Here is a 26814-nt window from a genome sequence, read left to right as displayed (position 1 = left end):
ATTCTGCAGCATCTTCTGTGATGTTTGAAAGCCTATTCCCCCCCCCCCCCCAAAAAAAAAAAAAAAACAGTTTTTTTTTTCTTGTTTGTTTCTCGTAATTCTGACTTTTTTCCTCGCAATTCCAACTTTATTTCTTGCAATTGTGATTTTATTTCTCGTAAACATCCAACATTTCTGGTGCATCTACCGGTATCCATGTTGTGGGCCTAAAGTGTGAAGCTGTTGGCTCCTCTGCTTCATCTGTCTTGTTCCAGTTCCTCCAGATCTGCTTGTTAGACAGAGTTCTCTCCAGGAATCGGAGGCTCAGTTTAATACCATGCAATTCTATTGAATGTGGCCCATTTCATTTTCAATGTGTAAATATTTTTGCCACTACAGAGAGGTGACCCTGCCTGATTGGCTAAAAAAGTCGGATTTGTCGGATAAACTTTTTTTGTTATGTGGCGGAAATGGACTTCCATAGTGTTTGCCTGTCCAGAGCGGTCCAGAGTTTAGCGGATGGTGCATCAGTAATAATGGTCCGGAAACACAATGCTCTGTGTGTAGTTAAAAGGACTAAGTGAAGTATCAGGGAAAATAATTAGCATTTTTGTATTCGAATTACTCGAGGTGCTCGACGTATCGTTTTATGTTCTGTGGTTTTTACCAAATTTCAACCTGAGACACAAGAATCAGATGTGAACGCTTCCTATCATGTTACGCATGCCACAGCCCGAGTGAAGCCTGTGTTCTTCCTCTGTGTCCATTAACTGTGTTCAACATCCCCAACAAACAAATTCCTGGAGTTCCCTCTGTCCTGCACAGTTAAAAGGTTTCCTGCTCTAATACAACAACATCAAGCACATTAGTTGTATATTATGGGAGGGTAATCTGTTGAAAAAGTGCAAGACAAGGGGGGGACTCCAAGAACTAAAGTTGGGACTGTGTCCCCAAAAATGTAATAAGTGTTGGAAAGTGGAAACAACATTATTGTATGTTAGAAGAAAGTCTGCAGCAGCCTGTTAATGCTGATCATGTTATGTTGTGATGGGGGAAAAAAAAAGTTTCTTAATTTGACCCGCCTGCAATAATTTTATATCTGAATATTTAACTAGATAATATCTATTTAAAATGACAGAATGATTTTAAAGTTTGCGTCTGAGCACTTATCCACTTCTCTTTATTAAATCTAAATGTCTGGCTGTCTCAGATCCCAGAAGATGAATTACTTGCAAAATCCATATAATTGCAGCTTTAATTACGGCTGATCACTAAACTGCTGACGCCGTGTATTCGGCTGTGTATAGAAGTCTATTTCGAGGTCAGGGCTTCGGCAGTGGGTGTAGTGAGAGCAGAAAGTGAAAACCAGCACACTTCTGCTTAAATTGACCTTCTTTAAGTTGTATGTACTAACAAAGACACCACATTCTTTCTGTGCTCGATGACAAAAAATGTAGCAAAACAAAATCAAAAAGTTTTAACTACAAAAGAGAAATCCATATGTGCATCGGTACAGCTTTAACCTAAGAATTAGCCAATGACACTGGTCACATAAAAAAAAACTGTATTTTATAACATCTAATGCACAATGTTGACTACAATTGAAAAAAGGTAGGGGGAATGTCGATGTGGTGTAGTGCAGCTCAGTACGGTTTAGTTGAGTTCATGATCGATAAGGACACTCTGCACTCTGTGCACTCATCAGCAGCATGGAAAGCCTCCAAAATTCATTACAAAAAGAATTTGTCTCAAATGGTGTGTGCAGTGATTCATGGCTTAAAGGGCAACAATGTTAAATTTGCAAACGCAGCGCTCTTTTGTGTCTCGGCATCACACAAGTGCTCAATTAACGGCTGCAAGAGCAGAGTTATAAAGTGTGTGGAAATGATGGTAAAATTCCCTCATAAAAAGCTAGCAGATGGACAGATAACATTTGCTCTTAATCATTAACAATAACTCTTAAAATTCAAACTGGGCTGGATATTTATTGGAAATGGTTTATTTTTTATGCAGGGGAAAGATCTTCCTCTGCCTTGACCTGCCCTGCCCTCTTGCATACTACTTTCAACTTTCAACAGATGCTGTTGTGCAAATGCTGCTGTGCACCTCTGGAGACAGAAGCATACGTAGCTTAGGACGGAGCTAAAGGTTTGACTACTGACGTTAATTTAAAATTTATTATTGTATATGTGCCTCAACACTACAGTCAGATAAGCTGCAGGTCATGTAGAGTTCTATTGAAAAAGCAACCTTGGGAGTCTCTCAAAGGGTTTTCATTTTCTTGCTTTCACCGATGCAGTCGAACACACTCGGTTGTAGAATTTCTCCTTAGTAACATCTGTAGAAAAGGATGTCTAAATGATGTGAGGCTCATTCAGCCAATGACAAAAGGAAGCAGGTCAGTGTGCAGTCCCTGTTAAAAGCAGCTCGTGCCATCTCCTCAGCCCAAGGCCATTTTCTCTAGAGGATGTGATGCTGGAGCCTGCATTCGTCAAGAGAACCTGCAGTCTCAGCACAGCTGCAGGCTGGAGATTCGGCTTCTGTTGTTTTACTGACTGCGGTAAGCCATTTGTTGGCTTTTTCCCAGAGGAAGCTACAACCTTCAGTGTGCCAACTGGAAAACGCTCTACTCCAGTCTTCTGACAACAAAGACATACTAAGAGTGGCTTCATTTAAGAGCTTAATCCTGGAAGACTGCATGGACAAAGTCAGAATTGTTGCGCCGAACTTGGACTTAGATCGCTAAAAATAAATACAAATATTCAGACAGGAGCTGCATGAGAAAATATTCCAAAAAATGCCAACAAGGCCATTTAACCAAAGTCCTGACTGAGCAGAGGGCTGCTGATGAACTCAGTGAATCTGCTGCACTCGGAAAAATGCTAAACACCACAACATTTTTATGCGTAGCTGAACCATATGCGAACCAAACGAAGTGTAAATAGTGTAGAACGCCAAATTTCGGTCAGCATACCTAATGTACAATACAGCATAGATCTAACAATGTGTTTATGTCAATGCACGAGATTCTAATGAGATAAAACTTGCTGAAAAATATATGTCAAAAAGGCAACAATATTAACTAGCTCTATTTATAATCCGATAAATTATACTCTTGAGGTCATTCACAGCATGGAAATAAAAACACCATCGTCCTCTGTACACGTTCTTCACTCTAGATTATAGTGAAGACTATAAACTGTACACTATAGTTTTCTTTTTTTGGAAGCTAAGATCCGTGCTTCACTAACATTTCACAAAGAACAGCAGGTTAACAGGATAACTAATAATATATCATAAAGTTGTTATTATAAGAAATATAGCAATAATTGTCCAAATTTAATATCTACAATCATAATCAAAATGACCATGAAGCTACACACAAGACAGAGTTCATATAGGTTGCAATGTTAGTGTGCTCTGCTTCAAACTAGTGTTTGGTGGGAGAAAGTTGAGGCAGATTGTATGAAAAATAAAGCAAAGACTGGAATATACACACCCTGCAGGGCAAAGCCACCCACACATACAGGAAAGGGAAAAAAAATCCACTTTGGTAAAGTTAAGCTGCCCACACAGTCCATGGTTCTGCAGATCCACAGTTCTGCCAGTCACAGATGGTACATTTTACATCAGACCACATCATCATCACAAACTACAATTCCTGTACGACTCCAAAAGTATAACGAATTTTATATAATAATAATAATAAAATGATTTTAGAATAGCGGATTTAAAAAGAACATTTATCAGTAAGAGCCTTACCCCAGCCTTGCCTGTCTCTTCCAGAACAGAAGTAAAGGCTGCTCAGCTGAGTGTGAAAAGATGTGAAGATGGATGGAGACGGGGTGAAGGAAAGAGACAAGGAAGGAAAAATGAGAGAGAAATGGAAGGGAGGGGCTGACTTATTACAAATATTTCCACTCAGAGAACTGGCACATACAATTACACTCTAATGCCACATAAACTACCCTGCTGACAAAGGCCCATGGTAGAAAAGAGAGGGAGAAAGACAGAGAATGAGAGAGAGGAAAAGCATAAGAGTGACAGGATGAAAAGAAATAAGAGAAAAGTGACCACCCACTACAGGGACTGCTAAGCATGTGTCCAGGGATTACGCTCTGTGCATGAGCGAAGAGAGGGAGTGTGTGTGTGTGTGTGTGTGTGTGTGTGTGTGTGTGTGTGTGTGTGTGTGTGTGTGTGTGTGTGTGTGAGAGATGATCATCATCTCAGCAATGTCACGAGGATGAGAGCAGAGAAAAGCCCTGCTTTTGTCATAAAACTGTTGTAATCCCCGAAATGTATAAAAGAGCAACTAAACCATAAACCCAATATAGACCCTTCTGTCTGCCCTGAGGTCAACCTGTGGTGAAACTTGCACGCAAGCACAAACACACACAACATAGAATTATGGTTGAGCTGTTTTTCTCAGCTGAGGTACTGCGCTGCACTGAGAGGCATTATTTTAAGTACGAGGGTGGTGGACGCTCGATGTTTACTAAGCTATAAACATCTGGGAGTCACACAAAAGTGAGGCATGATTCAATAGAATAGAAACAAAAACACCCAACCATGTAGCAGCCCCAAACGACAGAGGGCACGTTGTCTGTGGGTGAAACTACTCACCTACTCACAGGCTGTGCTGAAAAACACCTACAAATGGCAAACAGCAAAAAGGCTAACAGTTTATGTCCAAAAAGCACAGCAAATCTCATTCTATTTCAGATTTCTCTTGTTGGACTGCAGTAATATTTGCCTATTTAGTTCGTAGAGTAACAGCTTAGCCATAACATTTGTTTCAAAACCCATCATAGGTCACATAATACGAATATCTTTAAAGTATTCAGTTTTAGACAACGGTAATGAAAACTAAATAGGGAGGCATATGATGTAATGGCCACTGCTTTTACTGTAGGTGCAACAGTTTAATGAGGAGTGGAAGAGAATCCCAGCAACGCGTGTGTGTGTGTGTGTGTGTGTGTGTGTGTGTGTGTGTGTGTGTGTGTATACACACAGAGCATGGCCCTCACCTGACCTACCACATTGCAGGCTATTATCCGAGTTATTTTTGGTTTAAAAATCTTGTGAGGAGAAGCAGACATGCAAAAATGACAAAACACAGGAGCTCCTAATGGCAACCTACACACCACAGTCCACACTTTGGTGACATCAACGTGTAGACCTATATTTAGAGGCTCGAACAGTAAGGACAGTCCTCAAGACTTTATACTACATTGGGTACAATGTTGGGTTTGATTTTATTTTCAGGTCTTGTGTATGCAACATTTAAACTGTAATGTTACTTCTGTGAAAGACGGGTCGATGAAAATGTTTGCACAATGAGAAAACTTTCTTTCAGTCATGCACTTAAATGAATCAGGGAAATCCCTTCCAAACAAGATTTTGTCCATGAAACCTAAAAACAAACAAAATAACTAATCTTGTTTTGGCTAAAGGCTGAGAAGATACTTACAGTGTTTCTGAAGGTTTCACCAAATCAAATGTAAGATTTTTTAGACCTTTTTTTAAGACCATTAAGAGTAAAATTTAAACCTATATTACATTAAAAACACACACACAACAACTGGCCTTAACCGAGCCCTACATTCATTGTTTTTTCCCAAGCCAAGTATCGCTAAACTAGCACTTCCTCAAAGCTGAAAAATAAACAACACCACGGAAACGAACAAAAACATTCTAAAGTGCTGCGTGAGCATTTCAATGAGCATTAGATGTAGCGTTACATGTACATCAGAAAATTGGGACCTGAAATTAAGACATAGAACAGCGAATTTTAGACTTTTTAAGACTTTCTGATCTTCTTCTTCTTCACAGCGGATCATCCGTCTCCATACCCCCTGTCCTCTACATCTGCCTTTTTCAACCCAACTACCTGCATGTCTTCCCTCACCACATCTATAAACCTCCTCTTTGGACTTTCTGATATACTTTTAAAAGCACCTCTTGCTTTACCTACTGCAGATAAATAAGACTTTTCTGCATCATTAGAAACACACTACCCCATTGGACATTAAACCTATCCTGCAAAACGAGTGGTGCACAATTATAATCTATAATTGTATAGACGCTGGGTAGAGCAAATAGTTATTAATTGTTTGTCTGACTTTTACTTAGCTTTAGAATTCTAATATTTTGCGATGGAGAAATGCATACAACGTAAAAAAGCTATTTTTGTATTAATACAGGATCCACTTCTTACATTGGACAACATTATCGCACTGATTTAATGACTAACCCTCGAGAGAGCTATAAACAATGGGAACGGATCTGAGTTTTATCCGTAGGTCCTCTGTGCCTGTCATTCTTAAGATCTGCTGTGTGCTAATCACCTCCATGGTGGAGCTCTGTACCTTGACGACAGCAGTTATTGCATCGTTGCTAATCAGTTCCCTGGCTAACCACCTCAAGCAAATGAAGTGAAGTGTGTCCTCTGCAGTCTGTCACTCCCTCCCTCAGGACAAAGAGAGGAACAGAGAAACAAAATGGAAAGTAAAAGCCTCACTCTATGTTATATAAATGTCTGAGCGATAAGCAGGCCATTATTTCCTTGTCTACATCCCTGCGCATCCCTTAAGGTAAAAATTGAGTTCCGCTTCCCAGAGCATAGCATTTCCTCTGCCAGAATCTGGGCCAGATGGCTAGAAAGAGAATGTAAAAAGAGCGATACTGAAGGAAGCTCTTATAATCAAGTGGCTCGCAACAAGAATAAAAGCACAAACAGTGGCGCTTCTATGAAAGAAGGCAAATATGGCACATGCCTGGGAGCTGAATGTAAGTTGCAGCGCAGAGAGAAAATTACAGTTGTATCTCATGGGATGAAGAGGAAACTGCATAGGTTATGCAAAGTACTTGAACTAAAAATAAAAACTCTGCATGCACAAGTTTGGCTAAATTGATGAGGAATGACTGACATGCAAAATTGCAGACAACAAAATTCAGCGCGAAAACGTCATTCTCTTCTATCTGTGTTATGACGATGGTCGTGTTCAGGAATATTCCAAAATGATATTCAAGCATTACTTCACATATGCTATTTAAAACATATGGTTGTGTTAGTTGCTTGCTAATTAAATCGTGTAGCTACTTAAGTGGACTTATGATGGAGATTCTGACCAAATAACTTGTATAATGTCAAATAAATGAATTATGATGATTACCGTATTTTTTGGACTATAAGCTGCTACTTTTTTCCCCACGCTTTGAACCCCATGGCTTAAACAATGAAGCGGCTAATTTATGGATTTTTCCTGGGTTTTTCCCGGTTTCACAAACTTCAAGATAAAAAACTGAGCCCCATAACATTAGACTAATGAAATTGCCGAACGGGTTCAGGTGAACCAATGAAACTCTTTATATTAAATCAGATGCGCTCCCAGTGAATCGGGCCGCACCACATCATAAATATGGATGATGTTCCTCTGATGTTTGACCTGCCGACCACTCGGACTGTCAACAAGAAAATGCGAATCATTCGTCACGCTGAAAACAACCGGGCATGAAAAAACGCACTTCACCTGTGTTCTGAACTGCACGGCATCGGGAGAAAAGATTCCACCGATGGTGATTTTTAATGACTTGACAAAACTTGCAAGAGAAATAGTTGTGAAAGGAAGGAGGAAGACAGTGAACAATGACTTTCTTGGTAGGCTACTGTTTAGATACAAGCCGTGTAACAGACACTGTCTTTCGTTAAAGCCTGTGTAAAGTTCATTAGTTTCAATGAGTCTGCGGCTTATAGACAGGTGCGGCTTATTTATCTTCAAAATAAAAATCTTTGTAAAATTCAGAGGGTGCAGCTTATATTTGGGTGCATTTAATAGTCCAGAAATTACGGTAATCATTAGATGCCTATAGTGATGGCCATCACCCAACCCGGTGAAAACATTATAGAACATAGGCTGTGTGGACATGTAATTTCAGTTAGAAACCTAACCTAGACATTAATTATGAAGTTTATGGACTTGCTCTCAGACAGCAGACTCTCTATTAATCATATGTTGTGTAGATAAATGCATGCGTTATGCCAGACTGCTCTACCAGCAGCATGCTGATGAGAACGCTGTGCAATCTATGAACCAGTGCATGAACTAATATACTATTTTTTTAAAATAATAATCTACCAAGCTGCGATGTGATTTAGGACTCATGATTAAACATAAAGGTCACGACAAGCGATGATGAAATATTTTCAACACTCACAGTTCCTCGGATTACAGAAACATGAGATGAGCATACCCCATTTTCATTGTGCTTATCAGTGCTACTTCCAGTCCTTTGGTTAACCTGCTCCTGAGACTGCTGACTCCCTGTTAAAAAAATTAAATAAAATAAAAGAAGAAGAAGAAAAGAAAAAGAAAAAAACATGCACTTTTAGAGCAATGTACATAGATTATAATGCTTTAATCTGTGTAGTCCTGCTGCTGTGACATTAAGGGCAGCCACTCAAACAGAGACATCTGATACGTGGACCTAAATACAAGATGAAAGAACAGAAGGAAACGGAGACAGTGCTGCGAGCTGGGTCAGCGGACAGATGGTGTGGGAGACAAATATGTGAGTTTGGGTTTGGTTGTGTTCAGGCAAGCAGGACTGAGGCCTCCTCACGGAAAAGAGTAATAGTTTCCCACCCACAAAATTACAGCTCACTGCATATACATTCACAAACTATTGTATTTGGTCATCGTGTCAGCAATAAAACCTACGATTATATAACTATTAATTAAATCTTTAAATTACATTTAAAGGAATCTACAGATTCAATGATCTGATGTGTGTTTAAATCTCCAGACTGGGTCACACTCCAAGTGTGTGTGTGTGTGTGTGTGTGTGTGATTGACCTGCATTGAAAAGACCTGCATTGATAATGTTCCAGTCTTTTTCCAGCATGAAAACAATCCTCATGAGAAATTCTTAATACATGACCGCATAATACATTCTTTTTCTCAGGGGGAAGTATGGAGGTGTGTCCACTAGTATAAAAATGGTGTCTGAGCATATAGTATAAAACAATATATCCTTTTGTGAATCAATGGTTGCATTTGCCCCACAATGGCCACTGAATATAAGGGGCTTGGCAATGCAGCACTTTTCACAAATACCATAAAAAGAAAGTTCACCTGGTTCACTGCTCTCTGTGGGCGAGTCCTCGTGGCGCAAGTAGAACTTCACTTCCTGTTTCCTGGGGCCCCATTTCTGCAGGTGCTCGAACATCATGTGGTCAAAGGGAATTGCTCGTTCTGCAATGAAGGAAGAACACAATCAGATACAGCAGAAGAAGAGCAGGCATGGATTTGATCAAGGAAAAAAAAAATGGCTCCATGAAAGAATTGTTAGGAGCCCTAGAATTTAAAAGGGAACAGATGTGAGGTTGAAGACAACAACGTGTTGAAAGAGAGTACAAGGCTCAGAGTCCATCTCCATTAAATCAAAGCAGACATTCTTTCCTGACCCTTGGAAATAAGGGTTTAATAAGGGGCCCTGAGAAAATAAAAATTAGGAAGGGAGAGAGAGACACACCTCATCCATGAGAGGAAGAGAAACACATACACACAAGCACATGCGTATCAAAGAGTCAAACGTGGCCTCCTGCCAGAGGAATGCAGTGTGTGTGTGTGTGTGTGTGTGTGTGTGTGTGTGTGTGTGTGTGTGTGTGTGTGGTTGGGGGGGGGTGAATGCAGAGGAAAAAGGAGGCTAGTTAAATATATTTGTGTATTTAACTTAATGCAACTTAATTTTTCCAATTCTCTAGAATTGTCTGGACTCAAATTCTACCCGTTTTACATAATAAGGTATAATAATGCTCAAGCTCTGATTTACTCAGGGGAAAGAAATAAAAACAAGGTAACTGGAACACAAAAACTGAAATCTGATCAATCTTCATGCACTGGGTAAAGTAAAAGCATTGTGCCACCACAACTATCAGAAGCACACCTGGAGAGGGTTTTTTTTTCACCAGCAAAATGCTGTCAGCACAGGACTAATTTATAGTACCCATGTCTTTCTGGTGTCCCTTTCTTGGTACGTGGTTTACTCAATTAGCTGGATTTACTGTTGACGATTTGACATGATCTGGTATTTTGTGGTTCTTCAAATATCATCCTGGAGTTGCAGTCATAGGCACAAGCCCATAAGCTCAAACCTGCTCACTGTAAACAGGATTAGGGACAATCTATCACGGTCATATCTTCCCTATTTTTACGAGCGCAACCTGTGGCAGAAGGTGCAAGAACAATACTGAGAGCTTTCCAAATTCAGCGCATAGTGTAAGATAGTCTGGATTCTTTAACACAGTATTCTAATTTACTTTTGGAACGATATTGTTTCTCAGGTGAGAGGAACATTTACCTCGTGAAATAGTTTGACCCTCATATTGAAAATTTGACTTGTCAAGTACACAATATGTAGTGAAAAGTTATTGTATCTCACTTTTTTCACTATTGACCAGCCTATCATGCTTTCTAGTGTTGAACTATATCCTTCTCAAGCAACGTGTGAACCCAGAATGCTCTCAAACAACTTAACACTGCTAAACTAATCAAACCCGCATGTGTATTTGAAAAATCAAATTAACCAGAACATAATTACCACGATTAGATCATCTTTGATCTGTCATTTGATCTCAGATATAGATCGCTGCACAGAGAATGTGCCCTTGGACTGTTTTCTGTGTTTTTGATCCCCCTCCTGCATGCTAGCAGCTGCTTTTGAACTTTACGCTGTTTAGAGGTTGGATCACTGGCAGAATGGAGACCAGAGTCACATAAACAGGCTATTCATCTCTTCAAGCCATACAATGGGCTATTCTGTGCATGGACGTAGAACAAACACAGACTGTTGAAGAAGAAAGGTGGAATAATTGAGAAGAAGGGCACAGTGTTAATACACAGAGAAGAAAAGATGGACTGCGCACACACACACACACACTCACACATTTTTTTGTGCCAGAATTAGAAACATCTATACAGACCATAAGTTCAATGAAAAAAGAAATTACTACTTAGCTACTGAGAGTAATGGCCACTAAGGTTAACTGAGCCTTTGTGCAGTTCTGAGTGCCCACTTTAATGTAAAAGCAGCACAATGAATGAGAACACGGGCATACTGTGGGGATTTACCACCACTTATTTTTCAGTAATCGAATTAAAGACAGCAGTTTGTCTGCTGGAGCCTCAGTAACTACAGTAATGCTGTAGTGATAAACATTTTAAATGTTAAATACCAGAATACAATATAACCAAAAATAAAAACATATACTTGCAGGGTTTTGACCTATAGTACCGTTAATTCCTAATTGACAACAGCAAAAAAAAAGGGCATACAAGTAAAATAATTCCTGTGAGTTTCAGGGCCTTTTATTCTGTGACAGGTCTTTAATAGAACCTAGATAAAGAGATGGCAAGACGCTAGGGCTGAAACCATTCCTCGAGTAATTCCAATACAAAAAAATGCTTTGTTTAGTCCATTTAACTACACACGGAGGAGAGTTTCCCCACGGACCATTATAACAGACGCACCACCCGCTAAACTCTGAAGCGCTCTGGACAGTAACACACAGGATGCTGCAGAATGAAGCGAGGGGCGAGGAGAAATATAATTGCGACTATATTCTCCGTAAACATCCACCGGTAACCATGAAATTATTTCAATCTCTGGAAACTTTGTCATTTCTTTGCCATCAATCTTCTCCTCGGCCCTCGCTGTTTTCACTCTGAAGCGTCTTCTGTGATGTATGGAAGCCTGTTTCCACCACATAAAAAAAAAAAAAAGAAATTTTCTCGCAAGTCCGACTTTATTTCTCGTAAACATCCAACATTTTAGGTGCATCCACCAGTAACCATGTTGTGGCCTTGAGGTTTGAAGCTGTTGGTGTATGAACGAGGCTTAGGATGCGGCGCTCTCACCGCTGCGGCCCGGGTTCGATCCCCGGTCAGGGAACCTACCCCAGCCATTAGGGTTGCACAAGCCTTAGTGACTAAAATAATCAACAGCAGCAGCCCCAATATGCTCCTACTCTGGTTGTACGGTACAGTAGGTCAGGTGCATACCGTTGCCACGCCACACTTCAGCCAGGTGGCAGCCGTTCTCCCCTGGCTCCTTACAGAACTCGACCACATCGCGACACGTCGTCTCTGGAGTGATGGGCACCTCGGTCAGAGCCTGTTCACCATCACTCAAATACACAGTCAGGATCATCTGAAAAAAAGGGTGAGAAAGGAAAAGAATTAAAACTCAGCATTAATGCATGCTGGCCTGCATGTAGGGAAAGTTTCCTTTATAAACCTTGCTCTTAATCCAACAATAATATTAGAGATGTTTTAGTTTGCTTATTTAAATAAAGACAACACAGACAGAAAATCAGCATACAGACTATTATTCTTTATTTTGAGTCAATTCAAATGGGGTTTATTATCATTTCAGACATATACAGTACAGTACACTACACAGTGAAATGAAATCATGTTCTTCCAGGACCGAGGTGCTACATAAAACTATATAAGTTAACACTGACAAGTACAGTAAATGTGTGTTAGTGCAAAAAAATGGTGGGCAATAAGACACTAGTTTCCATAAAGATGTTTATTTAAATGTGTGTGCGTTTGCACAAATCCAGTCCCTTTGTACTGAAGAGGTAAATGGCTATGAGGACCAGAATGTTTCTGTACTTCTTTCCAGATGGCAGGAGGGTGAATAGTGTGTGTAAGGGGTGTGTGGTCACCGAGTCCAAAATGAAAGACTTCAAGAAGCTACCTAGGCATAATCACATTCTAAAATCTACTAATCCCATTTCATTTTTAAGAAAAGCTCAAGCACAAGAAACAGTCTCAGCTTCTTGCTTGCAAACACCCCGTCTACATCTTAGTGCTGCTGCACATTAGTCAAGAGTCTGTTTTACACGTAAAAAAAAAAATCACTGAAAGGGGGGAAAAAAAAAACTATTAAACAGTCTGAAAAAAAAAAGGTCTCTGCTGTTTTGCCTCTTTATTATGTAGCCCGATAATAAGGCTGCACATAACCATAAGCAGCTATTATCCTTTTAAATGTTTACATGATAGAAGTACAAGTTAATACAAGTTACCATAAAATTAAATCCTGCAAATGCAAGTAAAGCACATGTCGGGGCCACGTCACACAGAAGCTCACCACACTCATTTTAAGTCTAGTCCTTCCTTCACAGTCACACAGGTTCGTGTGGGACATACATAAAATGTTTGTCCCGTACATTTTAGTTCTAAGGCAACATCACTAATCCGGATAGATTTGAAAACTGCAATCTTTTTAAACGTCTGCCGTTTATTTACTTTCAAGCTCTATAAAGCCGTTGCTGATGCAGCAGCATTTTGTAAAGCCTCCGTTTTCACAGTCCACACTGCAACATGAAAACGGTGTCTTTAAATTCATTCACTTCGCAGATTGTTTTTGTTGATCGATAAAATGTCGTCTCAGGTGTGGATGGAAGGCCAAAGCCAAGAGAAAAATTTGCTTTTTTAAACTGAAAACGTATTAGTGTGGACATGGCCGAAGAGGAAGTGGGTACCAGGAATGGGACATGTGTTCTAGACCAAAAACCCGCTGACCGAGGAGGCACTACTGAGGAGTGTAGTGACGACTGGCAGGTGGTCAGTGCAGTTCTTACCGCATTCCACTTGTCAACCTCCCTGTGGTCCAAGCATTCAGGGCCTAGGCTCTACTAATGCTGATGGTAGGTAACTCCAACCAAAGGTGGCACTGCTGACCCACATTGCTCCACTTGTCTGTCTCAGTCAGTGACAAAGATGTTTATTCCCAGAGCAGAGGTAGACTAAAATACATGCTTAGTAGCAGAACACAACTTCAGTCAAAGAGTCTTCAGAGAGCTCCAGGCTGTTAACATACTGTCCTAAAGACCAACTGAACCACATGAAACGAGGGCTGCTGCTATCGATTCTATTAGTAAATCGGGTATTTAAACGATTATTCAATCGCTTAATCGAGTAATCGGATAAGAAGTTGTTCTTCTTTATTTAAAAAACTTAACTAAATGATAGAGAGAAAATAAGACTGGTCTCGTAAAACGAACAAATAATTTGTTTCCTTTTTGGAAAAAAGCTAATTTTTATTGCTGAAATTGAATACAAGAATATCTGTGAAAACTAAACCAATTAGTGCATTTAATTGCCATATTACATCAAAATACAAATGCAGTGCGTTCAAAAAATCCACGTAGAGCAGGTTATGGGACAATATTCCTTTAATGAAGCTCATAATTATTCTAACACGTATTTATTTATTAAATCTCGCACAGTATTGTGATGTGGTCTTCTTGTCTCCGGAATGCTGCTTGGATTTTTCCGCGCACTAAATCCGTGAGTTTATCGGCAGCTTTAAAAACGTGCTCCGCTACTCTGCTCTACTCGGCCATGGAGAGATTTTTTGACCGAACTGTATATAAATAAAAAATATAAAAATCAATTCCAAATGTATGTTGTTTTCTTTATGTTTTATTTTGAAATGATCCCAAACTATAGAAGCTTTCTGGCGTTGTCTTTGGCCTGAATCTTCTCCTCGCCCCTGTTTTCTTCCCGTTCCTCTATTTTTCATTCTGTGGTTAACCTGTCCAAAGCGTTCCAGAGTACAGCGGGTGGTGCATTGGTAATAATGGTCCGTGAGAAACACTGTGCTCCGTGTATAGTTAAATGGACTAAATGTAATTATTTGCTTCGATTAATTTTTGTAATCGAAATACTCAAAGAATCGTTTCAGCCCTACAGGAAACAGATTCCAAACCTCCTAAATAACATAATGAACATTATGATTATTATATACTTGGCCAGACCATAGCCATGCATTCATCACCTCACCTAAGATGATGAAAAAACACCAATTGTAGCTATGAGGCAAAAATCATTCAGTTCTGAACCCAAAGCCGACTTGACAAGATCTAATCCCTGAAAAATAAGTGAGCAACGACCATTTGATTCTTCTCAGAATAAAAGGAAAGAGCTCGACAATGCACCATTTGCTTGTTGACAGAATCACAATGTCTGCTTTATTTAACTGGCGAACCTCCAAGCCCAATAAGGTGACCATTTTACCTTCGGCCATACACACATACGCTGTAAAACACTGCGCCAGAGACCTTGGGGGGATACGCACCACTCCCCACTGCTCACAGCCAAGAACACCACCTTCTAGGCAAAGACTCACAGGTGTGTATATGTGTGTGGGGGCAGACAAAGAGCTCTTCTCATCTTAAATACAACAGAATGATAAGCAGGTTTATACACAACAAAGATTGTGCAGTGTAACAAATGGCAAAACCCAGTACAGATGTTTCATAAACCTGAAAACATATGCATTGGATATTCTTGTGTGTGTGTGTGTGTGTGTGTGGAATTAAGAAATGCAGGGAACATGCACCTGGAGAACTAACAATAGAGTGATCTTAACTAATTAGCAAAAAAATGCAGATAATCTGACCGAAGCTCCTCAAGAGATTTTCAAAACACAAGGTCGCTTGGCAGTACATGAGACATCTATGTCAGAATAAAACCCTATATAAACCTTTTATCACACTATAATAAAGTATTATTAGATGCCAATTTACTTATTTCATCCTTTTATCATTTAGAATCCTGTTTGTCATTCGTAATTTTTTACAATTTAATACCACAAAGCGATCACTTCAATATAAAGCTTTGTTAAAAGTACAAATATTTATTAAGACCGGAGAATAAATGATCTAAATCAATATTTATCTTCAATAAAGCAAGAACTACACTCGACACTATATAAACAAACGTATTGGATCACCCGACTTTTCTTCCCCAAACTGTTACCACAAAGTTGAAGGCACACAGTTGTTTATGATGTCCTGGGATGCAGTAGGATTACATTTTCCCTTCAATGGAACTAGGAGACCCAAACCTGTTCCAGCGTGAGCTCTATGAGGATGTGGTTTAAATGGTTTGGTGTAGAAGATGCAGTGGTCTGCTCTAGAGCTCTGACCTCAACCCTAATGAACACCTTTGAGGTGAATTGGAGCGCTGAATGCACCCCAGGTCTCCTCACCTACATTAGTGCCTGCCTTTACTAACACCCTTGTAGCTGAATCAGCACAAATCTCCACAAGCACATTCCAATATCTAGTGGAACATCTTCTCAGAATATTGGACGTTATTATAACAACAAACTGGACTAAATGTTTACTGAGGGCTTATTATCCATCTGATTATTTGCATTAGGTGAATCAGCAGTAGGGAAACCTTTAAAAAAAAAAGTGCAGGACAGAATAACCTGCAGTTTGGTCTGTAAATGGATCCGTTTGCAAAGGACAAAATAATGTTTCTGCTGTAGCGGAAAAGAAAAATATAGAGCATGCAGAATTCGAATGTTAGACCGGGTAAAAAATAGTTGCACTTGTCCTTTTGTTGATGAGATTAATCACAACTATGGCAATGATGAGAACGACTGCAAGCAAAAACGAGAAAAATCAGAAAGCACAGGCTTCACCATTACCATCCTTATACTCAATAATAAAACACCAGACCTCACCGAATATCATAACAGCTGCCAATTCTGATAAGTGCAAAAAAAACTATTCCATTATGTAGATGAATAAGGGCTTAGGATAACTTGGAAGAATTTCAGTGATTTGTAAAGAAAGAAAAAAAACTAGTTAATTCAAATTAGTAAAAGCACCAGTGGATTCCAATATTTATACCACTGCTCTAATTTAAAACATGAAACTGACAGATCAAAGAAAAAAGATCAAGAAAAAAAGGTGGATCATTTCTATCGATTCTGCTGTAGATTTCAAAATTCACTCTGATTATCAACAATTTTGTCAATACAGTAGGTTTTCTCTATAAATACCCGTCTAACATGCACTAAGCACTTGCCTAATACTTTCCAATAACACTGTAATAATGGCGATCGTAAGTAGAGTTGAAATCATCCGCGCTCTCTTGTGAGCCGGCAGACTGAACGGAACACATGACAGATTGCGATGACATCAGCTGAAGTCTTGACATGTCTGACCACGCTCTGTTTTCCTCAAACACTTAAAGCTCTTAATAGCCATGGCCATTAATGCCATGTTTTTGTAGCAGCATCGTACCCTGTAGGCCAAACAAGAGCATCACCTTTCTCCACCTTGCTGTAGTCCGTGCTCTTCTGCGCCCTCTCCTCATGTGTCGAACGTGCTCCTTTGCACAGCTCTTATCCTTAGACAGGCTGACTAGACCACGAAGGACAATAGTTACAAACCTCTTCATCCCGCAGGTGACGACCGGTCAGCTCAACGGCACATACGCTACTACATACACAACCTTCTCTGCTTTGCTCGCTGCATCACATGCACACACGGTAGTAACAAACAGCCTTGCAGTCTCCCTGCAGAGAGAAGCCTTTAAGAGTCAAGCTCACTATGGACTGATGAAAGAGAGAGAGAGAGAGAGAGAGAGAGAGGAGAGAGAGAGAGAGAGAGAGAGAGAGAGAGAGAGAGAGAGAGAGTATCCAAGTAAAAAATGAGGAGGGAGCACTTCTTATTAAGATTGAAAAGCTTCATAGAGAACAGGACAATGCAAGACAATGCTGGATGCATATGTCTTGCGTCCCTGCACTATGCAAACATATCACACTAATGGTTTATACGCTTAGACGTATTAACATCATTCTATTAATAAATTGCCGCTAAAAGTAACATCAGAGTCTTTTTACATACACGGAGTTGATAAATAAAGAGTCTGGTGACAAAAATGATAATAGGAACATAGATATAATAAATTGTAGTACTTTGGATACATTTGAAGTTTAAAGAGATCACTTTTACATTTACTAGTGTAAAAGTAATATTTTACAGAGTGTATCTCTACTTTTAGGGTTTGTGTACTTCGTGCACTAGTGGTAATGGTAATCTTTCAAAATACGCAAAATACGATTAAATAGAATGAAATTAAAAAGAGTTTGTGCTTTCTGTCTGGCCTGGTACCCCTGCTTTACTCTATACACCAGCAATGCATAATGACTGGTACTTATTAAACCACAACATACACCAAATCCGTCAGAATTTTGACAAGGGCCAAATTGTGATGGCTAGATCACTGGGTCAGAGCATCTCCAAAACAGCAGGTCTTGTGAGGTGTTCCAGGTATGGAGTGGGTAGTGCCTAGGAAACGTGGCACTAGAAAGGAGCTGGCGACAAGGTCATGAGCATATGAGCATTAGACCTGGGCCTTGGAGCGATGTATAAGAAGTGTTACATAACAAAAAGTCTCACAACAAGCTGTTTCAAAGCTTAGCAAGAAACAAGTGTTTTCTGAGAGCATCTCCAGAATGTAGAGGAAACCGAAGACACCAATAGCTGTCGGGCGCAGAGGTGAGTTTAACAGGTACCATTCGTTTATTAGCAGAGTTCATGTTTTTTACACTAGCTGGCTAGCTTCTAAGGAGCTTCTCTACTGATGTCTTTCATGATGACTGCCTGTGGACCGCTCTGAGCAGGCGGAGCTACCGTCATGAAATTAATTTTTGCAGGGTCTGAAAAATGGAGGCTGGAGTGCACTGAGAACACTTTACAAGTGTCTCCAAACTGGTTAGATAAAGACTCGGTTACTCTCTCTCTAGATTATGTGTCACAAATCTGTTAATTGTAAGTGTGCCAAATTGAAACAAATCTCATAAGGTGCAACTATTGTGGTGTTACTAATCCTCATGCAGGTACTAGCAGCAGGACACTCAGTCCTGCACACGTGCACAAAAACATACACCAACACAAAATAGTGAAGAGACAAAAATGAATTGAATAAAGAATGCACAGCCATTTTTACACAGGAATTCTGAATAATGAAGTCCTTACTGAAATATCACAGAAAAGTCTTGGAAATCTTGGCTTTCTGGTTTCACTCAGACAGATGGATACTAATTATGAATGCTAAATTAGATTCGGCATCAAAAAAAATGAAGGGGGAAAAAAAAGTACGACTTGGAATTGCAAATCCATGAATCAGAGCAGTGATCTGCGTTGCTAAACAGTCTGTGCTCTATGCCTCGGGTGATGCCTGCATGGTGGATTCAAATGACGTAGATGCGATGCTGCCCAATTTTGTTTTACCGCGTGTAGGTGAATATTTCATGGCACTTTTGGATCCTTTGTGCACTCATGTTCTTCATTTAAAACCACCAGATATCAAAAAACATTTTCATACACGTTTGCCCAAAAAATCTTCCTCTTGGCTTTGAGTGCAGCTTACTGAAGACAAGTGAAAATGATTCACAGCAGTTAAAGACCGTGGTGCCAATAACTGGCCGTACTAATGCTCTGAACTGGCAACGTGTTCCCTCAGTGTCCTGGCAAGAGTTACACCGCATGCTGTCGCTGCTAAACTGTCTCATTACAGAGACATGTCCTGTGTTAAGTTCTTTCTTTTGTACGTTTAAACTACTGTTCAAACTCAAATCAGTTTACAAATCCCCCCAAAAAAAACCCCAATGATTTGTTTTAGTGAAATATGAAACGTTTTTTTGAAAAGGCATCTCAAATTAAATATGCGCAAAAACAATTTACCTTGAAAGATAAGCGTAATAAATTCAAAAATCTGAGTAACAAGTTATAAAAATCTGCCAAAGCTGCGAAAGAGAAAGAAATAGCACGGGGTTGATGAAAAGCTTTCTGCCGAAGCACTTTGTCTCTTTTCTTATTATTCTTATTAAAGGTTTTTAGAGAAGCCAGCATTCATGTTTGAGGAGTTCCTCAATTCAAGGTCAACAACTCAAATGAACTCAACTCAACCCATGTCTGGTCAAACCTTTAAAATAAACTTCTCAGGGTAAATGGTGGAAAATGATAAGGAAGATGTTGAGCATGGCTTCTGCTTAGTCCCCCCAACAACAGCGTGTTAGCCAGCACACTCGATCCCCTGCTCTCTATTGGTTGGCGGAGTCCCATGCGAACAGAAAGAGGAACGCACGCCAGCTGACTGGCAGTGTGACACTGATGCTGTTGGGCACAAGTCACAGCAAAGCACAGTGTCAGGAAAGGCTACTATTCTGACAGCCTGGTCAGGCATCCGTAACTGCTCACTGGCTGTTACACATGTTCCTACAAACCACGCTGGTCTACGAGAGGGGTTCATACGAGAGCATATTTACACAAGGATGATGTTTAAACGCTTCTGAGGCCAAAAGTATTTGGATACCTAATGACTTCCAGATGTGGCTCTTCCCCACACTTCTGCTAAAAAAGTTGGAAAGCATTGAGAATTGCACAGGTTGTCGTTGTCTGCTGTGGGATTATAATTGCCTTTGTCTGGAACTGAAAAGCACAAACATGCTCCACCAGGACAATCATTCTCTCCAAAAACATGGTGCATGAATGCCAGATGTGGGTGTAGAAGAACTCAAATGACCTGCATGAAGTCCTGACCTCAAATCCACTGAAACAGAACTGCAACATCGTCAGTGCCTGAACTAACTAATGCTCTCACGGCTGAATGATCAAATCCCCACAGCCATTACCTCTAGAAGTTCGGGGAGAGGTAAGGGAGAGCCTTCTCAGAAGGGCGATTATTACAACTAAATCTGGAATGGGACGTTCAACAAACACAAAGGAGTCTGGTGGTCAGGTCTCTACAAACTGCTGGCCATATGGTGTATATTTGGGAAGCTGGCAAAACCCTTCTGATAACAAATTTTTTGTTGCCTCCCGATAATATGCTTTGTCACATCGACTTTAGGAAGAAACCATGCTGTTATGGTAAAGCTTTTATTAAATCTGATAGACAATGAAAAAAAAGTGGTAGCAAAACAGTCAATCCGCCTGAAGAGGTTGGTTTTGAATTGGTAGCTTGCCAATTGCTTTATTTATATTTCAATGAATTCATTTCATATCAAACTACATAAAACTAAAATACGCTAAATAAACAATAGCTGCTTTAAGACAAACATGGTGTCGATTATTTTATAGCTTTTTTATGTGCAAAAGAAAGACACATTTCACTTCAGGAAACTCAGAACACTTCTTTTAATTCTTTTAATAATTCGCCATACTGAAGAGAAACAACTTCGTCAAACCATGATATCGCCTGCAGCACACACAATCTTCCTTTTTACTCAAGTGTCCACTAATGAAACTATAATTCAATATAAGGTTCGACAGCATGCAGACACTAGACTTCGCAGTCAATATTAATTAAACCAGACGCATCATGCATGACATGCAGCTGTCCCATCAATACACTGCACTCTTGGGTAAACATTCACATACACACATGAGAGCCACAGATCACCACCACAGAACAGCTTAGTGCTACATTATCATATTGACACATTTTGTATTATGAAAATTAGGTAAGTTGCTCAACCTGCAAAGTAATGCATTTCAAACGGTGCCCCAAATTTACCTCTTGGATAAACTTAGACTGTGTCAACAGAGAAGGGGAAAAAAAAAAATACTCCTACCTTTATCTTAATCCCTGTTAAAGATTAAACATGACACATGTTTAACGCATAATACCCAAACAAAGCAGCCCTTATAAGCAATATGGATAATGAATTCAAACAAATACATTTGTTCTCATTAATCCAGGACACGTCTATACAAAACAGATATGATTTGTCCTGTTGTAGGACATACAGGACTACTTAGGACAATACATTCACTGATAATGCACTGCTGTGGCACACACCGCACCCCTCCCCACACTCGTATGATCAAAACAAGCTGCACGGTCCGGTCATAAACCTTTTCCACAGACACACCCTCACCTTATGCGATGTGGCTCCATTGCAACATGCAATCAGAAATGAGACGAAACGGAAACTCGTGCTGATGGGGTGTGTGTACAAATATGCTGAGGAAGACACATTGCGCTTGGCCGATTTATCTGATTAACTCCGTTTTCTCCCGGTGCTTATTAACCTGCGAGGCAGATCTGTCGAGGAAACTCATCGCTTATTGGCAAATTCTGCCAGCCATTTGTCAATTCCTTGTTAAAGCAAGCACCTCTGGCTCAGCAGCTTCTCGCTGTGAAGATTTCACATATGCCAGCAAATCATTAGAACAGATGACAGTTATAAGGGATGATTTTGGTGTACGAAATTTGAGCATTTGGGCTTTTGTGATATGCGTCACTGTAACAATATCCATGGACAACATTGCTATGCTTTGGAGACCACACTTTGAGAACCACTGTGCTAAAGGACCTGCAGGGCAATGAATGTATATAGAGGTGAACTGCACTGTCCCCTTATGCAAACATAAACAGGAAAAGCAGGTAGAGTCCAAAAATAGGTTCTGTTTACATTACTGTAAGTAGACCGCTATGGAAATGTGACAAAATCCCTGTATGGAGCAGTGCCATATTTTTTTTTATTAATCAGTGAAACTTCCCTTTAGGACAAAGCCATGTTTAACAAAAGCCTTCCTATTTTAGTGCATGAGTAAATGACTTTTGCTAAATGCTAAATGCTTTTTTCCCAGACTCACAGGCAGATCATACAGGATGTAGGTATTTCCCATCATGCAGCTCTGCACTCCCAGTACAAAAGAGCTATCTAGGTCATCCTGTATGTGTGCTGTGATAAGGCTACTACAGGGCTTTGTTTGAAATGTGCTATGTGGGACACTCGGACATTGGGTTCTTTTCATGTAACAAAATGTAAATACACCGGTGACACACACGTATTTATAAATACATATATATATATATACACAATTATCATCAACTCATACTACCACAACACGTGCCAACAAAACATCCGTCCACAAGGTGTAGTAGCTTTGCCTGTATTTTTAATGAATTATATACATTTTAACAATGATGATGACTTTTAAAGACTGATGATGACAGTCTTTCTGCACAAACCATGCCATGGTAGAGATAATGGGTTATCTGAAATGAGGTGTGTGTTTATCAGTCAGATAAACCATTTTCACAGCTGCACACTGAATGGAACACATTGTCCAAAACTGACCTCAAACTGAACTCATGTCACACCCTGAATTTCTCCGTCTTTTTAGCTCTGTCCGGGTGGTTTCTTTTGGGTGAAATCACACAGGCGCAGCAAAGAAAACTATCCCACTATAAAGGCATTCAAATTACTGTCGATAATTAGCATTCATTCAGGTGGAGGAAAAAAAACGTTTGTTTTGCTTCTCATTAAGCACAAAAAATCTTTCTTTTAGGAGTCTAAGCTGCATTTAACCATTAGGGGTCCAATCTAGGTTACGTTACAGTTTAGACTCCGAACACTGAAACACTGCCCTAAATAACAGAACTAATAATAGAAGCTTACACCACTGCGCTGCTGAATTCTCAAATCACATTCAATCAAAAGGTGTTGATTAAATTCATCATTCAGCTACAGCATTTCTGTCAACTCTAATTCTAATCACAAGTCTATGTTAATGTCCTCACTCTAACCCTAATCATTAGTGTACACAATTGTAGAAATATATTAATATACTATTTAATAATGAAATATAGATGTTGCTCTGGTGAAGCTTTCACCCACACACACACACACACACACACGATTATTAATCTCTGACAGCAGGCCCACATTTTTTATTTCTTACCAACAATGTTTTGAGCGATAATATAATATTAGCTATAATGTATAATGTTATGTATACAGTAAAAATGACAAATTTGCCGCAGCACAGAAATTGGCTATGACTCCTCGTTCGTTGTGGCATGTTATAAAAACAAAAGCTCAAATGGTCCTTTTAAAATACAGCTATTTTTCCCTCGGTACCCTGCTGCATCTTCTAATAGGAACTCAAGTACTGATTCTTTAATAATAAAAAAAAGCCGGTACCGTTGTATCGAACGATTGTTGCTCTCAATTAGGCAGGCAGGAGATAAGTCACAGAACTAAGCGGTGCCTGAACACCAAGCTACAAACATTAGATTAGATAACCAGACACGCACTAGGCAAGCCCTGAGGGTAAATCAGCCACTTCATCCAGATTACCGAAGCAGGTGATAAGGATGTGTCTTTCTTTGGCGGTATTATAGCTTCGGGGGCAAACGTGCACCAGGGTTAATGTTAACGGTGCCACATTCCTTTAGAGTTAAAACCGATTTTAAATTGCAGTTTCCTGGATTGGGTTTGGTCTCGTATGAATTCAATATCCATCCAACCGTATGCAATCTTTTCTTTAAACAACATCAATTAACAACTGTCAAACACTTCTGTCAAACTCTGGAACAACATTTGTTTTGCAAGTGCGTATACTAGATTGCTGGCTTTCGAACAAACCAGGTCTGGCCTCAGCGGACAATATCGGTCTCTTTAACTGCTGACTGGGGACTGACAGAATCATCAAACCATTACGGCGAAGCGAAAACACTCCACTCATGCCGGTGCCATAAAACTAATTACTGCCATTATGGCTTGTCGAAAAAAAAGAAGGCATGGCATGCTTTTCTTTCTTGAGGTCAAAGAGAGTCCATATCTCTAGAAGCTTCAAATCGTAACTTTATTCCTGCCTCCTTTTCACTCGGAAACGTTCTGAAAGACAGAACGATCTGCCCTGAATGGACGTTAAAAAAGAGGCCCTTAGAGACACGAGATAAACATCTCATGACCCCAAAAGAGACCTTTTGACACCAAAATAGAGATTAGGACACCTTATACATTAAATAATTAGAAAAGCATCTAATAATGACTGTATACTTTTAGAAAACACTGACTGGACTCAATCAACAAGCGGATCTAAGAATCTCTTTGACACCAAATGCCAGTGAAAGCATAGATCTTACTTACAGGCATCATTTTTATAGATGTCAGAGAAACATCAGGGCTCAGGTCGTCCTAATAACGTTATCTTCTGATCTCACATGAGCCCCATAAACGGTCACGTGGACCTTCACTGAAGAGACACGCAAGCAGCCATAATACAGCTCAGCAGGGCTGCCCTGAAAATAAATAAAAAGCACATCATTACCTATTTTAACCCATTTAAATCAAATAAAAATAACTTACATGGTCATTCTGTGTAAGCTGAAATGATATGGTAGCAGTATGACCAGTCATCCACACTAACCTCATAGCAGGCATTTAAATGAGTGAGCAGTGCTCGTGTTTGCTAACTTGCTAACAAACACGGCTAGCTATCTCATTATCGCCATTTTATATTAAATAGATAACTTTCTCGCAGTCTACCGAAAGGAAATATTAAAGGAAAACTATCATGAGTACTTTATCTAACAAGTTTGAAACTATTCTAAGTATATTACTGTTAACATGAACAATGCTAAACGGAGCTTGGGTTAGCTTCAGCTATGTAGCAACGGTCCTAGCTAGAAACTAAAGTTGAAGTAAAAAGACGCGACATATGGCAAAAGTTTTTCGTTTTACTTACGTGTAAACACCAGGAGAAATCGGGTGAAACAGACAAACAGCGTGTGGTTAAACGCAGGAGAGAGGGCTGTGGTGGTCCTGGCAGCAGAGAAGAGCTTTCCAGACGGATTGCAGCAGCACGCTAGCAGCCAACGTAGCCAGGGCTTTCTGCAAACATGCAGACTTTCAGTATAAAAAAAAATAAAACAAACACACACTTTTTGATCTACTGTAACAGATCTTTTTGGAATAAATGAAAAAACACGAGTTGTGGCCAGAGGAAGTGTGTAGGAGCCGCAGAGGTGATTACACACCACTGATTTGTTGGTGTAGTAAATGATGTCAGGGCACGTCTGTGAGGAACGCCAGGAATGTGGAGCGGCCAGGCAGCAGGTCGCATTACAACACACACACACACACACACACACACACACACACATACATGAACGCACTTACACACACTCACACGCTCTCTCTCTCTCTCTCTCTCACACCTACACACACACACACACACACACACACATATACATGAAAATACTTACACATACACACATGCTGTACTGTACACACACACACACACACACACAAAACTCTTACACACACATAAATGAACACACTTATACACACACACACACACACACAAAACTCTTACACACACATAAATGAACACACTTATACACACACACACACACACAAAACTCTTACACACACATAAATGAACGCACTTACACATATACACATACTGTACACACACACACACACATACACACTCACACGCACTCTCTCACACACACTCACACATACATGAAAGCACTTACACGCACATACTGTACACAAACACACACACACACACACACACACTCACACGCTCCCTCTCTTACTCTCTCTCGCTCACACACACACACACACACACACACACACACACACACACACACACACACACACACACACACACACACACACACACTCTCTTACTCACACACACATACATGAAAATACTTACACATACACACGTGCTGTACTGTATACACACACACACACACACACACACACACACACACAACTCTTACACACACATAAATGAACACACTTATACACACACACACACAAAACTCTTACACACACATAAATGAACACACTTATACACACACACACACACAAAACTCTTACACACACATAAATGAACACACTTATACACACACACACACACAAAACTCTTACACACACATAAATGAACACATAAATGGACACTCGTTAAAATTGTTTCCGAAAATGATACACGTTTATATTATTAGGTTCTCCTGAGACATTCCTGCAGAAATCATTTTATGAAATACATCTTACTGTGTAGCTCTTTTTATTTAGCTTAAATATTTTCCATAGGCATATTAGTCTATTTTGACTACTCACATAGCAGTTAGTGGAATTTAGCCATTTTTTCACATCTGTACCTAAAAAAGACAGATGCAGCAGCACTTCCATCCTTCAGTCTGT

General features: G+C 39.8%; 1 protein-coding gene across 8 annotated transcripts in view; it reads right to left on the bottom strand.

Annotated features, from left to right (window-relative positions):
• The window catches only part of ppp1r13bb (protein phosphatase 1, regulatory subunit 13Bb), a 41940-nt gene extending 15559 nt beyond the window's left edge, over window positions 1-26381 (bottom strand). For 4 of the 8 annotated variants that reach the window (XM_083561922.1, XM_083561928.1, XM_083561927.1 and 1 more), the window contains exons 1-7: window positions 26091-26213; window positions 25635-25875; window positions 25343-25488; window positions 24745-24896; window positions 12042-12189; window positions 9114-9233; window positions 8233-8303 (exon numbers count right to left, since the gene is read on the bottom strand). In XM_083561922.1, the coding sequence (XP_083418048.1) occupies window positions 8233-8303; window positions 9114-9233; window positions 12042-12189; window positions 24745-24753 (348 nt within the window). In that variant the 5' untranslated portion in view covers window positions 24754-24896; window positions 25343-25488; window positions 25635-25875; window positions 26091-26213. The other 4 variants (XM_083561926.1, XM_083561933.1, XM_083561923.1 and 1 more) reach the window with 4 other exon arrangements.
• Window positions 26382-26814: the final 433 nt, after the last annotated feature.

The sequence above is a fragment of the Silurus aristotelis genome (genome assembly GCF_946808225.1).
Source record: "Silurus aristotelis genome assembly, chromosome: 15".
NCBI classification, from domain to species: Eukaryota; Metazoa; Chordata; class Actinopteri; order Siluriformes; family Siluridae; genus Silurus; species Silurus aristotelis.
The sequence above is the reverse complement of the archived record's forward strand: the minus strand, read 5'-3'. Positions and strand labels throughout refer to the sequence as shown.